The 27,918-nt window shown below is 39.8% G+C and overlaps 3 protein-coding genes, 1 long non-coding RNA gene and 1 other non-coding gene across 5 annotated transcripts in view; 3 read left to right on the forward strand and 2 right to left on the reverse strand.

Annotated features, from left to right (window-relative positions):
* LOC137171578 (neurabin-2-like) overlaps positions 1–7,704 on the forward strand; it is a 24,511-nt gene extending 16,807 nt beyond the window's left edge. Inside the window, exons 6-11 of the mRNA XM_067575587.1 lie at positions 1,435–1,567; positions 3,239–3,391; positions 3,506–3,559; positions 3,673–3,902; positions 3,996–4,092; positions 6,225–7,704. Of these exons, the coding sequence (XP_067431688.1) occupies positions 1,435–1,567; positions 3,239–3,391; positions 3,506–3,559; positions 3,673–3,902; positions 3,996–4,092; positions 6,225–6,275 (718 nt within the window). The 3' untranslated portion in view covers positions 6,276–7,704. The remainder of the gene's footprint in view (positions 1–1,434; positions 1,568–3,238; positions 3,392–3,505; positions 3,560–3,672; positions 3,903–3,995; positions 4,093–6,224) is intronic.
* On the reverse strand, positions 7,702–14,084 carry prdm9 (PR domain containing 9). The gene is made up of 7 exons (XM_067575585.1): positions 13,935–14,084; positions 13,445–13,552; positions 13,227–13,319; positions 11,872–12,149; positions 11,234–11,301; positions 10,341–10,531; positions 7,702–10,165 (listed from the first exon to the last, which is right to left on the reverse strand). The coding sequence occupies exons 2-7, from the start codon at positions 13,539–13,541 to the stop codon at positions 8,040–8,042; spliced, it is 2,853 nt and encodes a 950-aa protein (XP_067431686.1). The 5' UTR covers positions 13,542–13,552; positions 13,935–14,084; the 3' UTR covers positions 7,702–8,039.
* A 343-nt stretch (positions 14,085–14,427) lies between these two features.
* Positions 14,428–14,498, forward strand: trnag-ccc (transfer RNA glycine (anticodon CCC)). The gene has a single exon. It is a non-coding gene; the product is annotated as a tRNA-Gly (tRNA).
* A 259-nt stretch (positions 14,499–14,757) lies between these two features.
* On the forward strand, positions 14,758–25,256 carry fbxw10 (F-box and WD repeat domain containing 10). The gene is made up of 12 exons (XM_067575586.1): positions 14,758–16,137; positions 16,515–16,676; positions 17,423–17,553; positions 17,674–17,781; positions 17,870–17,976; positions 18,099–18,302; positions 20,051–20,172; positions 20,674–20,828; positions 20,978–21,120; positions 21,390–21,548; positions 21,645–21,943; positions 22,046–25,256. The coding sequence occupies exons 1-12, from the start codon at positions 15,624–15,626 to the stop codon at positions 22,759–22,761; spliced, it is 2,820 nt and encodes a 939-aa protein (XP_067431687.1). The 5' UTR covers positions 14,758–15,623; the 3' UTR covers positions 22,762–25,256.
* The window catches only part of LOC137171580 (uncharacterized), a 56,682-nt gene continuing 50,536 nt past the window's right edge, over positions 21,773–27,918 (reverse strand). The window contains exons 2-3 of the long non-coding RNA XR_010924788.1: positions 27,467–27,563; positions 21,773–21,860 (exon numbers count right to left, since the gene is read on the reverse strand). This is a non-coding gene — a long non-coding RNA (uncharacterized lncRNA). The remainder of the gene's footprint in view (positions 21,861–27,466; positions 27,564–27,918) is intronic.

Below are 27,918 nucleotides of genomic sequence, written 5' to 3' on the forward strand. Positions count from 1 at the left end.
TTTTTGTTTCTAATTTTTTAATTCTTTTGACCACTATTAGGTCAAAATGTCAGTTTGTTCACCACTTCCGTTTCAGCTGTACTCTGTGTGCTAATTAGCATGTGCTAGAGTATTGCCACACTAAACTAAGATGAGGAACAGGGTAAACATTACCTGCTAAACCTCAGCATATTAACATTGTCAATGTGAGAATATTAGCACATTAACTTCAGCATTTAGCTTAGAGCACTCAACTACAGCTTCACTATTGTGGCTTTAGACTTGTTACTTAAGTAGACATTTAGTTTCACACTTACTATTTTGTAGTTCCCTCAGGCTTGCTACATGCCTTAGTGACCATGTTTTGTTTCTCTTTGTTACCATAGCTCACTACGACATCCAGCATTCTTGCTTGAAGAGATAGTTTCCTCTTTATACATACCCCCAGCCAGTCTTACACGCAGGACTGACTTCTACCACATCCTGCTCATTCAGATCACCAGACTTTAGATGTATATCTTAAGTCTCACAGGGTCATGATTATACCCTTCTGTATTGAAAAGCTCCTTTTGGAGACACATCCTGAATCAGGTCCAAAGATTCCAACAACAGCCACAGAAAACATGGTTATCAGGAACGAATACAGTTTGCATCAAAAGTACCATTTTTGAAATGCCAGAGGGTTATTTGTAGCCTGACTCTATCACATTTTTGGTGGAGCTGACTGCTCCCTATGTGCTCCTTTGTCATCTTAGCTCATTCATAATTCAGGGTTTAGTGGTCACTGTTGTTGGGGTAATTGTTAGTGTTGTGTGACTTGTGAAGATCAGAGACCTCCATAGATAGCTCATACATTATGGATCTGCTCTAGAGATGGAGCAGGGCACTAGAGCTCAGATCTATTCATGAAAAACGATAGCCAAACAAATAGACTGGGGCAGGAAGTGTGTTTAAGAACATTTAATTACCCGTTAGCGCCGCAGAAATTGAAAGGCTTCAGTGGCAGGCCTAGTATCTGTCTGTGGCTGCATCATAATTCACTGTAGCTTTCACTGTTTACTGTTTACATGGTTCCTTTAATTGGCCAGAGATTGGAGAGCCTTAATCAGGAAACATATAGCCTCTATAATAAACCGTACAATGAGCTAAAAGAGAGCCAGAGTTGAGGATTTGATTTTAATCACAGAAGAGGACAACTCCATAGAGACCGCCTTTGTTCATCTAAACAGGAAGCCATTTTCTGTCATCAGAGAGCCAGTACATTCCTCACTGCATCAGTACATTACACCATACCTTATGGAGCCGGTGTTCATGATCCTCAGCGGTCAAGAGAAAGAAAGGGCCGCCATGTATTATTTAGCATGCACATACAGTATCATACCATATCTCAAATCAGGGCCTATGTCAGTTCACTTGTTGTTGTTTCAATCCTGACTGCTGATTGTCAAACTGCAGGTTCGTTATTGGGCGAGAGAAGCCGGGTGAACAGAGCGAAGTGGCCCAGCTCATCCAGCAGACCCTGGAGCAGGAACGCTGGCAGAGAGAGATGATGGAGCAGCGCTACAATCAGTACATGGATGAACAAGAGGTCAGTCTTCATGTTGAGGGCTGATTTTTAAAAGATGACTGACACATCTGGTGAAGGATTCACAGTTAGCTGACAAGACTGGTTGGTTTGTCATTCTCAAGTCAGTGTTGGTGCAATGTCTGCACGTGCACAGTGCAGAAGTGAGGGTACAATGCTTACTAATCCATTTCCCTTCCTCCCCTCCCCCTCCACTTGCATGCACACACACTACTGTGACAACAGTTTTAAGAACTAGATGGAATATTTTGGCTAATACCTTTTGAAATTGTTTCAAGTAAAATAAAAAAGAATAAAACACATTTTCAACATTTATTGAAATTTCAAGTAAGAATACAAAAAATGTGACATTCGCAGCTGAAAAGTTGTGCCACACAAAGCTGCTTGACAACAGAATAAAGGCATCACTCAATAGCTTTAAAGTTTTTATAACCCTTTCAACCTTTAAATGGTTGAGGCACCTTTAAATGAGAAACAAGGCTTTTTGCAATAACTGTCCCCATGTAACCTTGGTTCCTCTTTAGAATTATGAAATTTATCCCAGTGCCATCGTGAACGGAAGTGACCCTCTCTGGTTGGGCAGAGTTGTAGCTTCTGGCTAAAAGCCACATTGTTGTATTCATCATCTAGTATCAGCATGATCAAACGATAAGCTCAGCTCTAAAATGGGGACAAATCAGGATGACTCAGATGTTGTTGCCTTCGGATGCCCTTTGCATCGTTAATCTTTGTTTCAGATTGTCTCTCTGTTTTAGCTTTTACAGAGACTGCCTTTGAGTTTCATTACTAAAATAACAGAGAGGAAGTTGCCCCATTCATGCAGGGGTGAGAGTGGGTGGTTCTTGAAAAGCATTTGGTTGTATAATGGAAAATGAATAGTCTGCTTTATTGAGCTTTGCACCACCTAGTGGCCATTTGGTGTCACAGCACAAAAATGTGGGCACCAAATAAATAGACTATTGCACCTTGTTTTCCTATTTTCTTTGCCATTTAATCCAAACATTCAAGAATAAATGTAAAGAAATTTTATTTTTTCTCTTAGAAATCTCCAAATTCAAGTAAGGTTACTTCCTGAAAAACAGTATCTCGTGTATTACAAGAGTAAACCATATCAAACAATAGAGATGTTTCCTAAATCCAGCTTCCTCTACCTTACTGATAGTGGTTTGCCCTTTTTATTGATCTCTCAACACATTATTTCCTGCTGCAACAGCTGGACTCAATAAAATTGCATCAAAAAATGATATATTATGTATAATAAATAAGGAAGCAAGATGTGACTTTAAAGGGTTGGTCCACCTAAATAAAAAACAAAACATATTTCCTCACTTATCTGTAGTAATCTCTGGTATCTAGCCATGCAGATAGTTTCATCTTTATGTGCCTGTGTTTTGAGTTATCAATTTTGGATATTTCTGTTCTCACTCCACAAAAATTGAGTAATTTTATTATGATACACAGAAATAAGAAAATTTATGTATACTTAATCAAAACTTAATCAGCAATCTGTCTTCCCAGAAACACACCGTCACTCTGGATAATCAGAAAAAAAAAAATAGTTCCTAGAGTTTAGAGGAAATGTTTTTATTGTAATTTGGGTGAACTGGCCCTTTAAACTTTCTGTAATTAGTTTTGGCTGTGAATGGCTTCCTAACCTTAACCTCAACCGTGCAGGGTGGAGAATATGGCACAGATGAAGAAGAGGACGAAGACGAGGATGTCAGTCCGCCGTATCCCAGCGCCATCGAGGTGTTTGACTTGGCAGAGAACGAGGACATGTCGCCTCTGGAGACGGACCCTGAGAAACTGGCCCATAAATACAAAGAGGTGAGCAGTCATCTCCTTAATTGGAGCATTTCCTCTGTAATCACAGTTTATTTCCTCTGATGTGTCTAATATTAACATCTGTGTTTAAAATTGTCATCTCTCTTTCCCATAAAGCTCCAAATAAAGCATGCTGTGACCCAGGCTGAGATCCAGCAGCTGAAAAGAAAGGTAAGTGTGAAAGGTGTGTGCCCTGGGACAAATGAAACTTAATCATCCAGAGCAGGATTTTTGTTTTCTGCTGGCTTTAATTGAAACAAATGCTTCCCTCTATTTTTTTCCAGCTGCACCACGCAGAGCAGGAGAAGCAGCGCTGGCGTATGGATAAGGCCCAGCTGGAACAGACCCTGCAGGAGAACAAGGAGCGTATGGAGAAACTGGAGGGATACTGGATGGAGGCTCAGAGCCTGTGCCAGGCTGTGGACGAGCACCTGAAGGAGACACAGGCCCAGTATCAGGCCCTGGAGCGCAAGTACAGCAAAGCCAAACGCCTGATCAAGGAGTATCAGCAGAAGTAAGACAGCTTGACCATACGAGCTAAATGAGTTATGTCATGTATTACATGTGAGCTAAACAGCATGGTACTCTGATCTGATTCCTTCTACAGGGAGATTGAGTACCTGAAGAAGGAGACCCAGCGTTGTGCACAAGTTGGAGCTGAAGCCTCCCTTCTGAAAGAGGAGTCTGGTCAACTTCAAGAGCAGGTATGGGAAGTTTCTTTGCTAGAGCTTGAACATTGTCAGTGGACCCATCTATTAACAATTAATATGCTTTGAATATCATGCATATACTTAAAGGATGTAGCTGTTGATTTTCTATATTTTTCTTATTGTCAACAAACCTTATATGCAGAGCCAAACCAACAATGAACTCATCCTACTTACAAGTATCGTGTGTACATCTGAAGCCTGATAAATCTTAATCCCTTTGTGCTGTAGACTTCTTTTGTTGTCCAAAAACTATTAAAAACATGTCAATGAGCCTCACAGCTGCACCGGGTGACATCTTCCTTCACCACAAAGACTTTTGGGCTCGGTAGAAATGGCTAACAGTAATTAATAGTAATCATGTTTTCAGTCTCTAGTGAGTAAAGCAGATGCCCCTGCACACAAGATTTGTTGACATTAAGAAAACTGCCAGCCATATCCTTTAAGTGTGAACAAAACCTGAATTTAGAACATCAAATGTATTGTGAGACTTTTGAGAGAAACTTTGCAAAGTGTGAAAAAGGAGCATTTATTTTTAGCTTTAGTGTCAAATAGTAGGTCTGAATGGTGTCATGCTGACAACATTGATGGGTTTTAATAAAGTAAGTAAAAGTGAGTACAAGCCCTTTTTCTCTGAGTAAATTTTCATTAAAGGGTAAATTAGATTTACATATGGATAACTGGCTAAATCTAAAGGTATCACTGAGGAAATGTATCTGATATCTTTACACATTTACATCTAAAACTGTAGATTGCACCTGTTTTTCATGACAAACATCGTATTAATGGTATTTTTATTAAATTATATATGATACTATATATATTCTTAAAAATATGTGCACAATTCTAAGTTTAGATTGATATTTATGGGGTCCTTGACCAAAAACTCTTTCATAATGTAACATCTAATAATCATTTTTATTCAAATGATACTTCTTAAACATTACAGTTTACCAATATATAAAGTAAAACAGGTACTGAAGGTACATTTGTCACAGCATACTTTCCGTCTTGATTTGGTTTTATGGTTTTGCACACTGAATCCACAATGTTCCATCTCTTTGAGAGCATTGACCGTCATGTACTGTTACTCTCCGTTTCCTGTTTTGCCCTTTTTCAAACGTTCCCAAAGATATGTGAGTGTGGAGGGCGAGCTGTTAAAAGTCAGCACTCTGCTTCGGACGGGCAGGCCTGGGATGACTTTGATGTATGTTTAGGGGTCAGTGTTCTGCTGGAAAATGAACTGTATTCCTCTAAGCCGGGATAGACGACAGGCTGTGCAGAGCTTTTCTTTGGTGTAGTTGATCCTCTGCGAGTCAGCACCTCGTACAGTAATCTCTTTGTCTAAGCTCTCTGCCTGCAGCTGTAAAAATCACCTGTAAACAAGACTTCCTTCCAATTTGAGGCTTGGCTAATGTTCATTTCACACTCTTGAGAGCAATTTGACCCAAAGCTGCTTCAGTAAGATGCCCTGAGATTAGATGAGATATAATCAAGTGAAAGCTCCAGCACTAAGGCCTCATTTACACTGCATGTCTTGATGCCCAATTCTGATTTTCTGCCTATATCCGACTTTTCTGACCACCTGTTTATATCTAATTTTACAAGTGACCGATATCCGATACCTGTGTTTACACTTGCTTAACACTTGAAACAACCAGTTAAAACAACAGTTTGTTTTTGTTTTTTTCAGCGGACGCTAGTTGTGCCAGCTGTGCACGTGAAAATAACGTTATACGTCATTAAAACGCGAAAAAGTATAAGATGGTGTCATTTTCAATGACGTGTGAATCGCAATGACATGAAATACTCAATCTGTCCATTTAGATGACAGTCGCATTGGCAGATACCCGATTACCATCAGATTTATTTCCACATATGATTGAGGCCCGATTCCATGTGCTTTTTTTTCCCGTTTTCACGTTCATAATACAAATCTGATCTGTGCCACATATGATCAAAAAACTCGGAATTGGGTCACTAGTACCAGGCAGTGTAAATGCGGCCTTAGACGTTTGGACCCCCACTGTGTATACTGTTCACACCAGGCACAAAAGCAGCGTAATATAGTCATTGTCATAACTGCATTTCACTCTCTTCTTCTTCTTCTTCTTCTTCTTCTTCTCTAGGTGGCTGACCTGGAGTGCCGGGTCGAGGAGCTGAAATCTGAACCTTTATAAAAAAGCCCCCCCCCCCCCCCCCCCCGTTATGTATCTCAGAAATCCGAACTCGACTAGATGAAGGAGAAGATAGTGTTATTGTTCTTGCGATGAACTGCAGGGTATTTCTTGTCTGGAACACGAGCTTGGTTTCTGGTCGCATACTGTATGTCCTCAGGCTTTGTATTTCAGCCACTTAACCCCCTTTTAACCATGTTTTTCTGTTAACATTTACTAGAACGTGAAGAACAGTTTTATCACCACAAATACAGACTCTGTTGAGCTCTAAATGTACTGTTCCTTTTTTTTTTTTTTTCATTTTCAGAGTTCAGTATTTAATCCCTTAATTTGTGGTTTTGTGACAGACCAGGCTGTTGCTTTTAATTGCCAAAAAACAAAATTCCTTTCTTTCTTTTGCCTAGTTTTGTGACCTTTTTATTTTCTGAGTTTGTACAGATGTGATAATGTGTGGTTTAACAATCAGTTTGGTTTGTAAAAATTTTTAATATGTGTATAACATTTAACATAATATAAACTAATGAGATTGAGGGTTTGTTGTATATTTTATGTGATGAAGATGAAAAAGGACGGATTGCACTGAAGAAGACATCAACGAGGTGCTTCACTGGAACGGAGGAATAAACGGGAACGTCTTCAAAATTGTACAAACAGTAACCCAACCTTTGTAGGGGTCTTGTCACTTAACCTTGGGAACCACCTGCTGCCTACCTTTCAGAAGTGTTAGTGTATTTTTTACACAGACTCGTTAACGAGCGACCAATCCTCCGGTTTCAACCCCTCACTTATTTCAAGAAGGACCACAGAAACAAGCCTCCACAACTGCTGTGCCACAAATACAAACGGATCTCTCTCTTTTTTTCTTTTCCCCCCTCAAAATGGATGTTGTTAAGGACTTGTGTAACTGGTATTAGTTAGGACTACTGATATAAAAACCATTACTGGACTGGGCTTGTTAAAGAAGCCATTACCAGCAGCAAAGTTATAGATTTGAAAAGCTTGTGTCTCTAACCAGCAGCTGCACTTGACACCGCTGTGTGTAGCACATGGAAAACACTGCCAGGTTTATTCCTGTTTCAATTTCCGCACAGTTTAAATGAAATTGAGTCTACTTGTGTCAACTGTCATACCAGTATGTTTGTATAGTTCAGGTAAGACTGAAATATTTTAATTTTACTTAATATTTATAATATAGTCAAGGTGGACATATGAGCTAACAAGGACAAAAACTGACAAAAGCAATGTTCAATAGACAAAGTTATACTGTGTCATGTAAAAAAGATGTAGATCTGGAGGACTACAAAAACAAAATTAAGATTAATGAATTGAAAAAAAAAAACAGGCATGGTTATGAGTATTTTCATAATATTAAGGCTTGTACAGTGCACATGCTTTGCATTGTATGTTTTGTGGAATAAATGGTCAACAGTGATGGTCAAGTATGTTGTTTTTATTTCAAAGCAAGTTGACATTAAGACAAACTGCAGTAAGTGTTTTTGTGACTTTGGTGTGTTCTTTTACATTTTTTTAATTGCAGGAAAACAATTTCATGTGTTGATGATTTTAAACAAAAATGAAATTTACTAGATATGAATTGTTTTAGCTTTAAATAAACTTGAGTATGACTGAAAATAGTGTTATGTACAAGGCATTAAAAAAATTCTCTGCAACTCTCTAAGAGCAAAACTGTGAAGCACTTGACCACTGAGTGCAAATCAGTTTACATTGGCAACAATCTTCCTCCAAAGTCCTAGAAGTGTCGTCTGACTACAAGTGCATCTTCTGATGGTGTCTCCTGAGGTGATAGTTTCGGGAAAAGCTCTTCCCGCACTGGGTGCATTTGAACATTCTCTGTCCCTGGTGGAGCATTTGGTGAGCTTTGAGACTCTGTGGGCGACTGAAGCTTTTACAGCACTCGGGGCAGCTGTACGGCCTCACTCCCGTGTGCTTCCTCTCGTGTCGCTTCAGGTCTCCCGACTGCCGGAAGCTCTCCCCGCAGTGGGTGCACAGGTACGGCTTCTCCCCCGTGTGAGTTCTGAGATGCACGTTGAGCTGGCCGGTGTAGGAGAAGCTTTTGCTGCAGTGAGGGCAGTTGTACGGCTTCTCGCCCGTGTGAATGCGCTGATGTTGCTTGAGGCTGTAGTGGTTTGCGAAGCCCTTACCACAGTCAGTGCACAAGTAGAGCACCTTTACTTGCTGGAAGCATATGTGAGTTTTGAAAGCTTTGGCATTCGCGCAGCTCTTCCCACAATGAGGGCATATATATTCCTTTTCACCCTCCTCCTCCTCCTCCTCCTCTTCCTCCTCCTCCATCTTATCCATTAGGCTGTCTGAATCGCAGTGTGACAGATACTCAACCGGGTGGTGTCTCCTGATGTGTTTAACAAGGTAGCTCTTCATAGTGAAGGAGAACTGACAGAACGAGCACGGGAAAAGCTCAGACGTGCAGTGATACTTCATACAAGTGTTGCTCTTCTGATGCTGTTTAAGGTTCCCGCCTGTAGAGAAGACCTTACCACAGCGGTCACAGGTGTAAGATTTTCCATTTACATGTACCGTCTGCTCGTGTCTCTTCAGGAAGCCAGACTTATGAAAGGTTGCCCCGCACTGACCGCACTTGTGCTGTCTCAAAGCACACTTATGTGCTTTGAGATCATCTGGGTTTCCGTACGTTCGTTTACAATGATTACAACTGAACCATTTGTATTTTTTTAACTTTCCGTTTCTGACACCGGCTGTTTCCGTTTCACTGCACTTCTCCTCAGTCTGAGCCGTGCCGGTTAACGGCTTCTTGCAGATGGTTGACCTTCGTTTCGGAGCTATGAGCTTTGTTATGGCGGATATTTTAGATCTGGCTCCGAGTCGCTGAGGCCTCTGAGAGGGAAGTTTTTGGATAGACTCAACTGTTTCAGCCACTGAGGGTTGTGGACTGAAGTCAGGGTCATGGCTCTGATCATCACCTGTAGGCACTGGATCGTCCTCTTGAGTCTCCTCTGAGTGAGTCTCGCTTATGTGTTCCTGAAGCGTGTCCACTGAAGAAAAAGTCAGTGAGCACTCCGCACAGCTAAACGGCATAGTGTGAGATTCCTCCTCGGCCTGGTTTACTTCTTCTCTCCCTTTGCTTTGTTTCTGGTGACGCCGCAGGTGCCTGGTCAGGTCGTTGTACTGGCCAAAGCACTTCTGACACACAGTGCAGACGTACGGACGAAACTTGTCATGGACCATCGCTTTGTGCTTTTTGAGGGACGCTTCGTATATGAAGCTCTTTCCGCAGTCTGAACAATTGTTGGACTGTTCATCCAACTCCTGGGATGTTTCTGCCTCTCCTGCAGAAGTATTCTCCGTTTCAGTTGCATCCTTGGCTTCTTCTACGTTCTCGCTCGCATTCATTCCCTTTGTTTGAATCACTTCCTCAGCTGCTGTATTAGAAAGCTCCGACTCTGATGTCAAGCTCTCTTTCCTTTCATTGAGGATTTCGCTCTGTTTAGGCACCTCTTTTATCACAACCTGCTTTCTGTGGATTAGCTGGTGTCTGATTAAGCCGGACGCCTGGCTAAAACTTCGCCTGCACTGCGGGCAGCAGTAGGGGCGCTTGTTTGAGTGGACACAAAGCTTGTGCCTCTTGAGGTGAGGTAATTGCTTGAAAGTCTTCCCACAATCAGAACATGTTTTGGACTCCACGGGATCCACAGATAACACCACTGGGGAATCTGCAGAGTCAGCATTTGAAGCAGGATTTTCAGGTTCAACTGCTTCAACGACTGGCGTTGTACAGTCCGCTTTTGGTTGTGTGTGGAAGTTTTCTGTATGTCGCTGGAGGAAGGCTTCTGTAGTGAAGGACAGCTGACAGTGGGAGCACGGGAAGATCTGAGATGTCGCAGTTGAATTACTCTCTACAATTTAGAAGAGAGGAGAAAAATTTACGTTACACTTCGTGGTGAATTGCAAGAATCATCCTGTCAACTGGAAAATAAATCAATAAAAAAAAAGACTTCATGACTTGTTGAACTACCAATACATAAAATGGCCTTCCATATCATGTTCTCAGTCATAGGGTAGTAAAGGTACCTGCTGCATTCAACTTCATAACCCACATCTGGTTCCAAGCTTCACTAAAACGGGCCAGAAGTTTGCTGCTGGGCCCCACCAGTAGCTCATCTCCAGGGTGTATGGTGCGACAGCAGTGAAAAAGGATGCTACCTTTGTACTGGACCGCTAGCAAGTTCGTCTCGTCTTTATTACGAGCACAGTTGACGTACCTGTGTAAGAAAGAAGAAGGTAAGAAAAATAATAAACCCAATGAGGTTAAATAAGAAAATCATTTCTTGTATGGACAATAGAGGCTAGGAACAAAACTGGGTCTTGGTTGTGGTTGATTGTGCGACCTGGATGTGCCTTCGTATCAGGCATTCAAGCATCACATTGAGAAATGTTTCACTAGGAATGTAACTGTTTTTAATAGTCAAGTTTTATCTAGTTTATATCTTAGATTCTGTTTTGTTGAGTTGGATCTAATTGCTGTAAATTAATGTGTTTTAATGTAACTTTATGACACTTATTTATGCTGCCATTTTGGCCAGGTCTCCCATAATGTATCTCAAGAGACTTCCTGGTTAAATAAAGGTTAAATAAATGCGTGTGTGACTGTTTACCTTTCCATTTTCAGTCACCTGGATGCAGTGGCTTTATGTGACAGCAGACACTAATTCTTGCCTAGAAAACTGAAGGCAAACCTAGATGAATAGAATAGATGAAGTGATCTATCTTTTGTGGGCCCTGTAGTTGCCAAATTCAGTTTTATATGCGCTGTTATCTCATTGTAATTCTCCATGTTAATGTTCGGTCCTGGCATTATTACACAGCCAGTCATTCTTATGGGGATTTCTTAATGAACAGCCCTGCCCTAAGGTTTCTTTTCTAGTAAACAGACACAGTCGCAATTATAAAACTCATTACATTACCTCATCCAGTTAGAGAGTGATTCTCTGGCAGCATCGATGTACTCAAACTCATCCTTTCCTTTGTAAATCTGCAGAAAATTAAAGTAGTTGAGACGTTATGTCACATTCGTCATTTTAACTTTTAATTTTTAAAGGATAGGTTCACAGTTTTTCAAATCTGCCTTAAAACAACAGTTAGTTGTCCATATGAACAGTGAAAGAAGTTTTCCTCGCTGTAATCATTCCTCCTGTTCATGCTGGCTATTAAAAGATCCCCTTCAAATGGCTTTCAATGTAAGTGATGAGGGTTTATCTTAAGCTTAAATGAGGCTTCAGCAATCTGAGTTAATCATATCAAGTGGATATCTGCCACATTCACAGCATCAAATTTCCTCTTTGTGTTTCTTCGGACAGTGTTTCCCTGTTGAGCTAAGTTGGAAGTACACTAACATAAAGAGGGACTTTGGCACTAAAAAGAATGTAACGTTGAATGATATCTACTTGATTTGACTAATTTGGACAACTGAACTTCATATTAGCTTCAGATAAACTTTGATTTTGTCCCACTCACTTTGTAATCAATCAAGAGATCTTCTAATGGCCAGTTTTAAGACAGACTTGAAAAACTGCGAACCCGTCCTTTAACTGTCTGAGCTCACCTCCCAGGAGAAGTCACTTGCCATAGCCTTTTCCCTTGTTGTCTCTTCCCCCTCGAATGGTCCAAAATGCATGCCGGGAGACACATCTGGTCCATGATTTATGACCCCAACACCTGCATTGGGAATACTAGATCTGCCTATCATCAGGCCGTAGGGCAGAGTGAGGAGGGCCCTCTGGGGGACACCCATGCTCGTTGGAAAGTCAAGAACAAAAGATGGGCCACTGATATTGGCAGGATCATTCTGCTCTTGGAAGAGAGTCAGACACTCCTCACAATCTAGAAAATATAAAACAGAAGCACACAGTATTTAGGTTTATGTGTCTCTATATACACTACTTATCATCTAACGCATATGGATATCATTAAAATGCACATTAATATCTGATTAATTACCACATATGAAATGGTACATTTAAACATCATATTCTGTCTAACATTATATTTCTTTAGTTTTCTGTCTGCAGTAGTTTGTGGTACTACAAGTTTTCCAAGATAATGTGGAAACTTTGTATCAGAGCTGCAACAATTAGTTGATTAATAAATTGACAGAAAACTAAACCTGTTTTTGATTAATTGTTTTTAAATTCTCTGGTTCCAGCGTGTGAAAAACGAATATAATATAATATAATACAAACTTTTACTTTCTGGTTTATTTACTCCTCGTCAATCGTAAACATTTTATAGACCAAACAATTAATCAAGAAAATAATCAACAGATTAATTGATAATGAAAATAATCATTAGTTGCAGCCCTACTTTGTATGAACAGAAACAGTTTTTGGTTGCTAAAATCCTTCCTCTTGTCAATATCAACTGAGAAGAGATTATTTTATAAAGCGCGATTCTAATGTAAGAGATGCAGAACAAAACCCAGAGACTTGTTATGTGCAAAAGCAGCAGCTCATGTGAGGTTTTAGCAGAGTAAGTTAGAAAAATCAAATGGGTGTTCTCTGAAAGTTACAGCCTTTTTTCCCGTTTCCTGTTTGTGTTGCTACTCCTCCACTGCAGCTCAGTGAGGAAAAACTGTCTGTGGAAACAAAATGAAGTAATTTCTTACTATGTCTCTGGAAGATACTCACTCGATTTGTGCAACTCAGACTGCTGAAGCCTTATATATCATTAATTTTTGCACAGAATGAGGACTATGAATTTTGTCCCCCATCTCTTACATCAGAATCACATTAGGAATCTCTTCTCGGCCAGTATGGACAGGAGGAACAGCTACCATAAACTGTTGCAGTGTGCATAAATGCATGTGAGAGGCAGGCAGGCAAACATGTGAACCTATTGTTTAAGCCCAAGGATGCTGTAAATACAGCTTAAAGAAAGAGAGAAAAGACAATCCATGCTTACAGAAGCCATCACCAGCCTCTGAGTTTTCTCCCTGTCCCACAGTGTCCAGTAACTTCTGGATTGGCGTTTCTGCTGGCTCTAAAACAGGTATCACTGATAGAACAAAGACATTATTTTAGAAACTTGTGTAAAAAAAAACATCTCATGCTTTCTGTTTAAAAGTCAAGTTAAAAGCAGAATGTAATGTGGAAACTTTGGGTATGGAAAACCTGTCATACCTGCAGGGGTGATGTTCTCAGGAGGTAAACACTCTTCTGTTATAACAACCTCCTCGATTGCCTCAACCCACTCCACATTGTTGTTCCTGCCCGACATGAGTGCAGCATCTGCGGAGGGTCGATAGAAAACCTATAACTTTGGTTTTTATCCTTCTGACAGCTGCTCATATAAACAAATACAAACCGCTAAGCACAACCTACGTTAGCAAGTTAACCTAGCTCGTTATAGACACTGGCGTCAGCAATTTAGCTGGCTAGCATTAGCTTAGATGTCATATAAACGGCAAAACAATAGTCCTGATAAAATTCAGTGCAAAAAGTGCTGTAAAGTTAGCCTGCTCTGGCTAATAGCACAGCATTATCTTAGCTATACTTGAGTGTGTAACTGCTATGTGGCTATCACAGCAGCACCAGCAAGATGAGCATTGCATCACAGAACAATATATTTACAGTTAAAACCTTTTACATTTATATAAACTTTAGCACCTACTCGAATCACTACGGCTATATTCTTCGGACTATTTCGCTAACTGCCGTAGCAAACTAGTGTTTTTGCTGGTACATTATCTCAGACTAGAAACTAAATTGTCCGAAAACGAGGCTTCCCCGGAAGTAAATAGGTGTCGCTTTCAACATAAGGGTGCTCATTCCTGTTCTGTGTTTTTCAAATAAAAGTAATAACTTTATATCGACTAGCCGACCCGTTTGTTGTCTATCTACTGTCGGAATTGTTTTATTCCCGCTGAGAGAAACCAGCAACATTAAAACTAAACATACGACAACATTGTTATTGTGCTGTTGTATGTTTTAATTGTAAGGGACTGCAGATGAAAATTAGCTTTAAGCTAACTCTGGTGCGGTGCATCAACTGTTACCGTTTATGTTTAAAACTGTATATTGTCCCAATAAATACAATATAACAATAAAACAATCAGACTTCTTAGCTCTCTATATAAACACTAAAGTCCCCCTTCTTTGCATCGGCGCCGCTGGTGTAGTGGTATCATGCAAGATTCCCATTCTTGCGACCCGGGTTCGATTCCCGGGCGGCGCACGGATCTTTTTTCTTTCTTTCAAGAGGACAAAAAGCTTTTCCCTGTAATTTATATCATACAGCCATTAAACTGAATCACAGCAGTTTTCGCTTATTGCCGTATCTCCCACACTATACTGTTAGATATATCCACCTTATATTGGCCTACGTTGCAAGGTTATTATTACTGTAGTTAACTAAAACTAAACTAAAAACTAAAACTAGGGGTGAAAAACATTTTAGTTAACTGAAATAAAAATAAAAACTAGACTTTAGAAAAAACGAAAACTAACTGAAACGATATCGTGTACTTATAATTTGTCAGTTTGGTCATTTGTCAACACAACAAGCATGAGGAGGCATTGGTGCATGTTTATTGGGATTGGGTTGTCTACAGTCAATTGCCTTCACAAAGTCTTGTGTTTGTATTGTAATACCTATTCTGAACTCCTTAAATCTTGCTCCTGACAAATACCCCCCATATTATAATAATAACAATAAAAAAACTAAAACTAATACTGAATCTAATACAAACTAAACTAAAACTAAATATTTTTAAACAATAAAAACGAAACTAAAACGGGCAAACCCACTCTGATAACTAACTGAAACTAAACTGAATTGAAAAAAAAAATTAAATAAAAATAAAAACTAAAGAAAAATACAAAACTATAATAACTCTGCTGCGTTGTGGTATAAGGTACAGCTGCAAACAAACCTACTTTCGTGCACAACTCACTGGAGGGATGCCTTTGGTTGTTGTGTGATGAAACACGCTACACAGTTCTGAAAATGACCTATTCTAACTAAATGTTTATTGCAATATCTAATATAGCGTAAATCTATCACACAAACTTCAAAGAGAGGTGAGAAAAGCAGCAACAACACCGATAACGTGCTACCTCTTTAATACAATAATATACTATATAATATAACATTATAATTATCCTTAATACATCCATGATATATGGGCTGAACTCCCTTGAGAGCATCCATCCCCTGCTGCCACTTGTTGCCTGGCAACCACCTGAATGATGTTTGTGAGTTTGTTGATATTGTTCGGAGAGAGAGAAAAAAAAGACAATTGTTGCCTGGCAACGACGCAGCCAACAGAAAGCACCACAAACAACTCATCACAGCATCGAGATGAAGTCCGTTAAGTGTGGTAGAAGTGTGTCGGCGTGCGAGATCAGCTGCAGTAAGGCGGAAGGATGCCCCAACATGTGCGGGATGTGCCCATCTTGCGTTTTTGCCCCCAAACCACCAGGTTCCATCCAGCGTTTGTGGAGGGTGTCGGATGAATTCAAGAGGAGATTCGTGGTGGAGCTGCTTCTCCGGTGCGGAAACGTCCAAGTGCTGGAAAGTGTCCAGAGGGTCCTGCGTGTAACATCATGGACGTTGTTCAATTACGCCAGGTCGAGAAGTCCAAATTCACCTCAAGATTTCCCCCGCCGCGGTCCGGACCGAGCGCCGCATGGTAAACCAGTCGGCATGGACATGAATGAAATCTGGGACTGGTTCAGTAGCAGCCCGGACTGGATTAAATCGCGGTATCTTTGCCGTCTTTTCTCACTCTGTGAATCGGAGCTATTACGCATGGTCGCTAATTTAACCAGCGTGCTTCTTGTCAGATTAAAACGAGGGTTACTGCACTTTAATGGTAAGAACACATCAAAAACAACATCATTAAGTTCAGGATTATACTGTTTCTTTCTGCCGAGGAGTAAAACATAATAATATAATATTTTGTCTTTGTTGCAACTGACTGTTTACATAAATGTTATAGAATAATTTGGATTTTTAAGTGTGGAAACTCACCTACAAGCCTCTTGTGTGTAATGGAGTTGCATTACAAGTGCAATTCCTACTTGGTGCCGCTAGATGCCAGTAAAGGACACATACAGTGGCACAGTTTGCGTTTTCATTTATGAAGTGATTTAGTGAACTAACATCTTTGCTAAATGACATATGAGGCAGGCTTGACTGTTTTTATTATTACTATTATTATTATTATCATTAATCATGTTCTCTTTTCAGTGGGTAGCCCCAACACAAATCAACATCCTCAGGTCAGTGAGGGAGACTCAGAGGACCCTGCTCTTATGGTAGTCCCTGGATCCTCAAAGTCTGTGTCTGGAGTCAGCCGATACCGAGACTTCATAGGTTGCCTTCCTGTTGATCTGTCAAAGAGGATATTAGGTAAGTTGACACATAGGCAATAATGAAATGATTGCAATACTGTCAGTGTCTCTATTTGTATTCTTGATATATTTCAGTGAGTTGAAATGTTATATAATATGTTGTTTTTATGCATCATAAAACAGTATACATGTTGCAAATTCATTTGGTAGCATGCACTTTTAAGCACTTAAGTGTTTTAAGCACAAGATAGTGTATTCAGACACAAATACACACAGTCACACGGGTAATCAAAAGGAAACAGTATCCATAAGCAAACGAGATGCAGTTGTTTCAACATTGTTACTTTGGCGGATCAGCAGTGTAATCTACTTTTCAGTCTCCGTGTTCACTTTGAAGTGTGCATTGACATGTCCATAAACCTATAATACAAAGCATCTAAGCCAGGCTAATGGCACCATGGGGATGTAACTTCATTACTCAAGAATGCTCTTGTTAAATCCATCCCATTCAAGTGGGGTAACCCTTGGATATAAGAGCAACAAAACCTGCCACACAACTGATTGGCTGTTTGCTCCAAGCAACCTCTGTGACATTTTACTTAAGGAATATATTGAACAAAACAAAGTGATGATGAGGAAATAATGATAGTTTGTAATTAAGTTTGCATTTGGTATTTGTATCAATAACAAAAATAAAACAGTTCCATCCTTAAATTGAGTAAATTTTAAACTATTTCTGTTATTAATCTTTTAAACTTGTACATACATGTAGATATTATACTGTCCATGTGTGTCTTCTATCAGGTCTACTAGATGAACATACTCTGAGACGCTGCCAGAAGGTTTGTCGATACTGGAAGCACCTCGCAGCGGAAACCATGGAGGAAATCCATTTCAGAAGTATCTTCCAGGATCAAGTGAAGGCAATGATGAATGTGGGGCAAGAATGTAACAAGCGTGTGATGATAACATAATTATACAGATGTTTAAATGTTCTATAAATGTTTTTTTGTTTAATAAAAGTAACAAATCAGTAAATCCTTTTTCTGTTTTAGCGATACAAAGGTGTTCATTTAGTCAGTTCTACCTATGCCAACATCGTTGAAGTCCTCATACCTGTCAAGGATCATGAGAGGGGGGACATTCATTCTGGTGTCAAAAAGGTCATCAAATAACTGAAAAAACTTCATAATCATCACTTTTTGTACCAGAAAACTACTGTCAATCGATAATCTTCTGTTGGATTTACAGGTCAAGCCTTTTCAAGCTGCTTACGCCAACATCAAAACCAAAACAGTGCAAATGGAAGAGCGAAATGTTTATTGTGGTGCATATTTTACCACCACGCTGCTTAACAAGTTAGTGTGTTCAATTTATTTATTTTTTTATGTAGCATATTTTTAAGAACGCTAACTAAACCCTGCACATTGTAATAAAAACATACATTTCATACAAGTGTGTGTGTTTTTGGGTGTGACAGAGAGGACCCTCATCGCGTGGTAGACTACAGAGGTGGATCATTTATGGCCACGGGCTCCAAAGACCGCGTGGTGCATCTGTTTTATGTGGCATCGGAAACAAAATCTGTGGCGGTGATGAAGGGCCACGTCGGCAGCATCCGGGCAGTGCTGCTCTGTGAGGAGCGAGACCTGCTGATGACTGCCAGCTGTGATGCAAGTATCAGGTGAGCATGTGATGATGATTCAGATTCATTATTATAATTTTGTGAATGTATATGTGCGTGTGTGTATATGTTGACTTTCTCTTATTTGAAACAACTTTTGGATACTTTCAGGTACTAATTGATTTTTTACTTTGTACATGATTTGTACTGTTTCAAAGTTGACCAAACCTTTGAATTTTAGAGCCTCCAATTTAATAAAAAAAAGTGTGTTTGTTGGTTCTCTATAAGTGGTTTTGTTTTACTTAAATTCAGTTTTAGTTTGTTAGAATCAATTCTTTAGCATTTCCACTTCTTTTTCCACTGTATCCAAAAGTTGTTCTAAATTCTTACCACAACAAAATAAATTTGTATCATCTTCAAATAATAGTTTCTAATAATTTGGAAACCCCACATATATTATTCATGTGCAAAAATAAACAACAATGGTCCCGACACTGAGCCCTGGGGAACCCCACAAGTAACCTTCAGTAGTTGTAAGTTATAGTTATTTATTTGCATGTATTAATATTCTCATGGTAACTGCTTAACCAAGAGAGTTCTACCCCTCTAATTCCATATCTTTGTAATTTCTTCAATTATAAGTCATGGTCAGCTGTATCAAATGCTTTTTTGAGATCCAGGAATGCCCTCACTGAAAATTCTTTATTTTCTATTGCCGTTGATATTGTCTTATTAGATCTAAACCCATATTGCTGTTCACACAGTACATTATGTTTTGTGATAATTGTTTATAGGATATTTTTTCCAGCATTTTAGAGAACTGTGAAAGTAAAGAAACAGGTCTGTAATGCCTTATATATAGGTTTGACTTCAGCTGTTTTCATTTTGCTTGGAAATACACCAGTTTGTAGAGACTCATTACAAATATTAAGAGGTTTCACCACACACTCATATCAAATCCATTACAGTCTGTAGACTTCTTATTCATAAATGTTTTAACATGTCAATAATTTCTTTTTCATCTGCTCCCCTTATAAACATGGATTTATTTACATTAATATTTTTACTATCCACATCATCTCTAGTATTAGTCTTTGCAATTTCCTTAGCCAGGCTAGGACCAACACAAAAAATCCCATTAAATTCATCTGCAACTAAATCCATATTATTAGTAGTTGTATTATTCTTTGACAAGGAATGATTTGGGTATCCTGTTTTTCCAGTTCCATTTTTAATAATGTCATTCAATATTTTCCATGTGTTTTTAATATTATTTCTGTCGTCCTCCAACAATTTACTGTAATAATCCCTTTTGCTGCATCTCATAATATTTGTGAGTTTGTTTTTATATGTCTTGTCTTTTATATGTCTATGTCTGTATGTGTGTTCTCTTTCTTTTGTTCTTTTCTTTAAAATTTTTTTACATAATACATTTTTCTTCTTGCATGTGTTTTGTATTCCCTTAGCCATGGATTTTCAGCAAATTTCTGTTTTACTACTAGAGGACAGTTCTTTTCGTAGAGAGCGGTTGTTATGGACAAAAATGTCTCATAGGCTTCATTTACATCCCCCACATAGACTTTATTCCAGTCTTGTTTCATTAGGTCTTAATTGCACCTCGTGTTTTGTGTCTAACTAGGTTGTAAGTTTTAATGTCCTGGTGGGTTCTAACACAGCTCTGAATGACTGCAAAGACCGGCAGATGGTTGCTTGTGTCATTTATAAGTAGTCCACTTACTACTTTCTTACCAATAACATTGGTAAATATATTGTCAGTTAGTTCAGCACTGTGTGTTGTGTACCTGTAGGTGTTGGAATTTGAAGACAGACCAGTGTGTGATGATGCTGTATGGTCACACTGGCATTGTCAACTGCCTGGATGTTCATGCTGATAGACTTGTCTCAGGGGCTAAAGACTGTACAGTAAAAGGTAAGGAACCCTCAAAGGATTTCTATCATTCTGTAGACAGTTGTCAATATTTGTTGCCATCTTTGCTTTCTGTTCTTAATAATAATAATAATAATAATAATAATAATAATAATAATAATAATAATAATAATAATAATAATAATCTTAGACCAAACAATCATCTTGAAGTTATCTATGTTTTGAACTTTCTTCTGAGCTTTTTGAAAGAAATCTCACAAACATTTTGATTACCAGTAAAATGTAATCATTTACATCCTTTACGTCCTGGTTTATTTTTTTTATGATTGTAAATACTCAAGCAGAATAAAACTGTTCATGCCATAAAACAGGATCATGTGTGCACCAGTTGTTGGTTTTGGTTATTCTCTATTCTAAACTTTGAACATTTTTATAACTTCCATAACTTTATCGATGTAGTAAATTATGAAAATTTAAACCTTCAGTTTGAATTGAGCTTATTTTACTGCTTTGTGTAAATCAATTTTGCTACCACACTGCCAGTGTGGAGTCTACACACGGGGAAGTATTTTGAGGATTTCAACTTCAAGCACCCCAGTTCTGTCCAGTGTGTGAAGATCAACACAACAAGAGTCTATAGCAGCTGTGATCGGGGCCTTATTAAAATATGGGACATGGAGAATGCAGCACTGCTCAGGGTGAGAACATTTACCCTGAGTCTACATGGAGAACAATAGAGTCTCTTTTAATAAATCACAAATTATTTTTCATATCAAACTATACAGTGTACTGCCTTTTAATACTTACCTTTGTTCATTTTGTTGCATAATGGACCACTTTCCCAAAGGTGATTGATGCTCACAGGAGCTCAGTGAAGTGCCTGTTCTTCGACAAATGGCATCTTTTGTCTGGGGACTATAATGGTCAGGTCATGGCATGGAGCATCAACTGTGACGCTAAAGAGTGTCTTATGACCTTCAACCACCCAAAGTAAGCACCTACGGAGCCGATATGCAAAAATGCCCAGAAAGTTGCTTCAGTATTTTTATTCTGATCACACAGCAATTCCTTATGTAGGAGAATGAGAGAATCATTCTCCTACACTTATCTTCAGTATATTTTAATAGGTTTTTGACACCTTGTCCTATCTTGTTTCCTGTTCCTGACAGTAGAAAATGTTGTACTACTCACAACCTAAAAAAGATGTGACTTATCTTTAAAAACCGAAAATGCTGAGCTGAATGCTGACTTTTCTGCAGGGAGGTAAAATCTCTGACTCTGACCTACCTCCGTGTTGTCACTGGCTGTGTGGATGGAAAGATTCGCATATTTAATTTCCTCACTGGAGATTGTCTGAGAGACATCACTGCAGAGGCTGAAGCAGGCCGTATAATGTCACTGCATTTCTGTGAGAATAGGTGAGTTAAAGCATTTCACTTAATTAAACATTGTTGAGCAATGTTATTTTACTGTTATTATTGTCTCTCATACTTTGCCTCTCTACCCTCCTTTAGTATTTTAGTGAACACGGCATCCAGTGTGAAGCTCTACCACTTTGCCAAAGTGTTCTGGGAATACACAGAGTCAGCAGAGGGAGGCCAGGGTGATGTGGTGGCTCAGGGTGGTTTGGTTTCTGAGAAATCTGCAGCTTCCCTCAGAAAGCTTCCGTTTACTTCTGTCGGGGAAGATCACATGGCACAGGTGGCTTCACCCACCAGAAATATGCACAACTGTAAAGGCAAGAAACCAGAGAGAGCTAAGATAGTTTACCGCACCCATTTCCTGTCTACCCCCACTAAATGTCAAGCACAAGGTAAGATCAACCAATAGATTGTAGGGAAATACCATTAGGGTGTAGAGAAATATTTTTCAAGATCAGTACGTTCTTGTTGTAAATTATACTTTTCCCTTGTAGTCAGAGAACGCTGTGAGTCTTCTAAAAATTCAATGATGCTGAGTGAGAAGGCGACGTGCGATAGGATAAAGAAGAGGGGTCTTCATCATCCTTTGACACGCGACTCCATCGTCCTCAGGGTAAATGCCATACAGAGGGCACAGTGCACGGATGAGGTCAGCATCAACATGGAGTGCAACGATAAGCTCCGAGATTCCTGGGGTCCTCACTCACCTCGGGATCCACTGCACTCTGACCTCCATAACCCAAAGCCCCGATCAGCACTTAAACAGAGCCTGCAGACTCTGTTATGTCCACTGCAGCACACACATAATGGTCCTCACAGGAGGGCCAAGACGTGCATCCCACATCTGAGAACTGCCAATCAAAATATGACAAACACATTTCAAGACAGAGACGTCTCCACTGCCCCTGACGTCACTATGAGGCATCGTCCTGGTTTATTTTCTAAGAAGTTACAGAAGGCAATAAAGAGGGTAGGCGCCATAGAGAAGCCACAGTCTCCTGAGCGCATCCTCATGAGACCGCTACTTAATCAAGAATGTTGCATTAAAACTAGTACCAGCTTGCCCAGAATCTGCCCCGTGGATCCAATGAGAAAGCAGGGAGGATTCAAGCTGCTCACTATGACCCAGCTGGAAGACTGTGTCCGGGCCAAGAGGGAACTCATGCAGAGCTATGAGCACAAACTGTCCAAGAAGGATAAAATACTATGAAGAAATTCGTGCATCAACAGATGATTTATTATTTGTCTTATGACATAATGTGTCAGCAGAGCTCTATCACCACTCTGCGATGGGTGTTTTGGACATCTTTGTGTATCTGACACTTTATTTTTTAAATGTGATGTTTCATTAAAACACCACTAGGGGTCAGTATTGTATCATCTGATGATGGCAGGGCTAGGGGTTATTGTTTTGCAATTGGCATTAGGTTTTAAGTCAAAGTTAAGTTTTTTATTTTCTCATTTTATTATTTTTTTTTTTTTTGCTTTTTCTAAGGCTGACTGTATCTTGAGCCTGTAGTTTTGTAGTTTTGAGCTTTTATAGAGTCTTTCTAGGTTGATTCTAGAGTTTAGTTGCATAAAAACCTGTAAAGTAAAAAGTAGTATTTTCATATTTTTGAAGACTGTTTTAAAAATGATTTTTTTTCCTGTGTTTCCATTTTTTGTATTTAATTTTACAAAAATGCTTTTTCAAGCATGTAGTCTTAAATTCAGTTTTAATAATCAGCGCCTGCCACTGAAACCTGCTGTTTGTACCAGAGAGTTTCTTTTCATGAAGCACATCCCTACACCAATCAAGCAACAAGAAATCTTTAGCCGCTGTGGTACTTCAAACAAGATCAGTGAAGTCATCAGAGTGTGATGAGTTTGTCCCATCCAGAGAGACCTTTCACCCTGCCACCTGCCCTCTAGCCCTGGTGCCTCGAGGGCATCATTAGGGGCGAGGAGGTTGAAGATCAGGGCGGGAAGGCCCTCTGCTTTGACAGCAGCAGTACAACAGCTGGGCACCCGTGAATAACAAAGGGTTATGAGGAGAACTGACTTGCCCACTCTGGAGAGTCTCTTCTTTCAGGAGAGGTCTGCTGCTAATTTGATTTGGTCTGTAGAAAACTGGGGATAATGGTGTCTCCCCCTTTTCCTCCTGTGGCGGTGTGACGTAGAAAGACAATGCAATCCCCTCCTGCCACCCCAAGCTCAGCTTAGCTTCGTCAGGCAGCACAGCCCCCCCATTGTTTCATCAGGTATGGACTCCCTTGTCCAAGACCAGCAGAGCTGCAGGGGGGATAATAAGCGTAAAATCAAAGCAAAGTAAGAAAAGGGAAAGTCTTCATGGAGGAATGCTCTTAGACCTTATGCTCCCTAGAGCAGGCCCAAGGGTTGGTCGGGGAGAGGAGGGTACAGGTTTATTTATGCATGAAGAGAAGCTTGAAAGAAATGACAGTTAACCCCCTCACAGTGAAAGAAGGTTTTAAGGGTTGGAGGTTGGAGAGAGGGTGACAAAAGATGGTTAAGTATGACTTAGTTGACCTTTACTCTACATGAATCTCCATCTCCAAAGGCGCATATTTGCATCATAGTTCATTTGTCAAATTAATTTTTCAGTTTTTGTCATGCTGTGTCAGGAGCAGGTTTGAACTCTTAACTCGGCTTAGACTAGAACCCTCATTTCAGACCAGGTCAGTCCAGGCCAGTCATGGCAGAGAATGTGATTAACCAAATTGTGATCTGAATTGTTTTATATTTGCATGTCATTCAGACGGGTGGCTGACTTGCCCTGGAGCTGTCCAGATATCACACCGTTATCAGGTCTAACGAGATGGGCATCAGATGCAAAGGCTCAATGAATATGCAATTCAAACCATTCCCATGGGGAACTGACTTGTGATAAAAAACAGAGACTAAATTTTCCCATTGTGGAAAACATACTCTGGACATTGTTCTGAAAGGCAGCTGTATACTCTGCTGTTTCTTAGAAACTGTTGGAGAACCAAAGTAAGGCTTAAACAAGGATAATAATGAAGAACTTCAAGGCCTGACAGAGCAGTGACATCAACACATGGGAGCGACGACAAGTGCCTTGATCTCAGGACAGCTTTAAATGCCAGGCCACACGGCCAGGGCTCCTTCCAACCGTCCCCTGTAAGGACTCAGAAGAGCCAGGCTGGAAACAAGATCCATATGCCTTTCTGACCTCATTTGCAGATAGGGATCATAAGCGAAAGGGGATATAGCCACAATGACGGGAGGCAATTAACAGGAACACCATTACCGAGATATGGGACTGATTAACATCCACATACAGCCAAGCCAAATAGATAAGGGGGAATCTGATTGCTCATTGATTGGATCTCAGTGGTGCCTCTGCAGCGGGCAGGTTCTTGTTTTCTGGAGTTGAGCCTCAGTGTGTTCAAGGGCCCTTGATTGAGCCAAAAAGAGTAGAGTGAAACCACTGTGACCACACATCAGGAAGATGATCAAAGAGGCTACTGCTGGCTTCTGGCTCCTCGTGTACTCGAACCCCTCCCAACCCCAACAGATGATTGTGCTGAGTTGTTAGTTACAGATGGTTCAGTGCTAACACATGTCAAAGAACACTGATAAAGGTGACACCTGAATTATTTGAGGTTGATTTAAATGATTATGCTTCACTCTGTATAAAGAGCCATTGTGACATTGTAATGCTAAAGGTAGATTTATTTTTCCCCACTCTTGATTTTATTTGTGTTTATTTCATTAAGTTAAAACCTTTCTTTTCTCATTGATGAATTAACTGATTATACTGTGAGACCATCTGTCTTTACACTATGACATCAGTAATGTATTCTGATAATTGCAAAAGATTTTCTATCAGCAAGACATGTTCTATACAAAAGACCTACACAAAAACAAACAAGATCAAAATTAAACACACTTTGCTTTGATTAAATTATATTGCTTTAACACTAGAGGCTATGACATATATTACATTTAGAGTTGGATGTCTCTGTGCCATTATTCACAGATAGCAGTGAGTTTTAGCACTTGTCCTCTGGGGGGCCCACTACCACTGTGTTATCGACCTCTTTCAGACCTGAATGTTTGAACCAATTATCAATGCTTCTGCAGTTCAAATATCACCTCTTTTGTGTTTTTTTGACTGACATCTCACCATGTCTTTATCAAAATAATGTCTAGTGTTAACTGTATGACTACAATTATTTGATGTTGTAATTAGTGTTAATTGCATGTAAAATTACAGTTTACCATCTTTCTTTCTATATAATGCTGTAATTAAATTTTCATATAAGCAAATTAGAGTGAAATTTAAATGCAGTGTGAAACTCTTACAAGCCGTTTGAATATGGTATTTCTTAGGTTTTCATTGCATGACAATGTGAATGTGTTCCAGTGCACCGTTATTAAACAAGAGAGAGGGGTGTCATGGATTGACCTGTGGTCTCAATGGCCCCCAGTCTTCACAGAGGAACTCCAGACACATGCAGGCGACAGTGTTAAGTGTCATAATTTCACTATTTTCTCAGACATAAATACGGAGACGTGAAAGTCAAAGGTCAACTGCATAAAACTTCCCTATTTAGAGGTCATATCGTCTGAGGAGGGGGGGGAGTGGCACCTTGGAACAAGAAGGCAATTCACACAGGAAAAGTTACGGCAAAACGGCATCTGACTCTACTTCCTGCTACAAAACGAACAGAAAATTAATTGTAACGCAGCTCTACTAAGGTCTTCATGCACCACAGAAGAAGAACAAAACACTTAAGTGGGCCCAAAACTGCAGTGGAGGATTAGACGTCTTGTGTTGGACACAATTGTATTTTAGTTGATATCTGACCGAAGAGGCATTACTTGAAAAATATATAATGAAATAGTCACATACAGTAAATGCTGACTGGCTACAATACCATCTCCACAGTAAATGTAAGTGTTCCTATTTAAAGCTGTGAGTTTAGCAACATACTGACGACACAGTGAGAGAGAGAGTTCTGCTAATGGACATCTTTATCAGTGCTTTCCTCATAGTTTGAGTCATGCACTCAATCACAGTCTGACAAACAATTAGCTGCTCGTTCATGTCAAGTACAGATGTTTGCTCTCCTCTGAATCCTGATACCAGCAGGGCTCTCGCTGTTTGGAGAGGTCACGGTACCTGATAAGAAAAGGCCCTCATTGCTCGTGGTGAAAACACAAAAACACAACTGCACATTCATGCCCCCACACACAAAACCGCACTTTAAGAGAAGGGAGTTTACAGCTGGATTTTGATTGTGAAATGGGTGCATTTTTTGTTGAAAAGTGAATCTTTAAGTTGCGGTGAGCAAGAAACTGCAGTGTAGGGTGAACTTCTAATGCCCTTGCATCACAATGAATGGAAATTCTGATGGATGTGGCCCGCTCTAGTCTTCTCTCAGAAGGTTATCATACTGCAGCTTAAGATTTCTAACTCACATTATTAGGACTTAAGATAGATCCCCAGCGTATTCAAGCAATTTGGGTGACTTTTAACAATGCTCAGAATTCTTGCAGCTGAATCTTTTTGCAACAGTCACAACAAATGCCACTTTCCAGACACGATAACTCGACTGCTGTTTGTACAGTAAATACTCTGTGGGGATTCTTACTCTCTCCTTGCTTGACCCTGGCCCAGGAAGAGCCTTTTTTGGAGCCGGGGAGAACCAACGGGTGTCCTAGCTTAGATATTTCACAGCTCAGCAGGTTCTCTAGCATGTTGACACAAGTGCTGGGAAATAACACGCAGCCTGGTTGATTCATGTCATTTGTGTTTTTCATTTTTTTTTAGGAGACCTGCGGATAAAACTGACCCATATTAGCAGCAGATGTTTTGGGTCATGGGGTAGAGCGTCTTATGTGCTTTTCCCAGGGGCTCGTGTGGAGAGACGAGTATCAGTCATACTCACGAGGGGTAGCTGCTTGATGAAGAAGAGCCTTTTTGCAACCTGATGGTCTTGTGACTTGAAGGGAGAAAGTTTAAACTCCAAGGCCGGTTGGGATAATCTGGAGGGGAAAATGTCAAAGACTAAAATCAGCAACTATCACCCTGCATGGTAACATTTGCTGCTGCAAACCCAAAGCCAAAACATCAACTGTAATTAATAGTCATAATGATCAATACTGCTCTCATCTTTGTATGCTAAATATGAAGCTAGAGCCAGCAGGTGATTAGCTTAGCCTAGCACAGAGACTGAAAAAACTACTTCATTGCTCTCTCCAAAAATAAAAAATCAACTTACCGGCACCTCTAGTGTTAATTTTACATATCTTTTTTTTTTAAATCCATGCACTAATAGAAAAATGACAACTTGTGGTTTCATGGGGAATTTATTCACCTGCTGTGGTGAATTTTTGGTGT

The sequence above is a fragment of the Thunnus thynnus genome, chromosome 20 (genome assembly GCF_963924715.1).
Source record: "Thunnus thynnus chromosome 20, fThuThy2.1, whole genome shotgun sequence".
Lineage (NCBI taxonomy): Eukaryota > Metazoa > Chordata > Actinopteri > Scombriformes > Scombridae > Thunnus > Thunnus thynnus.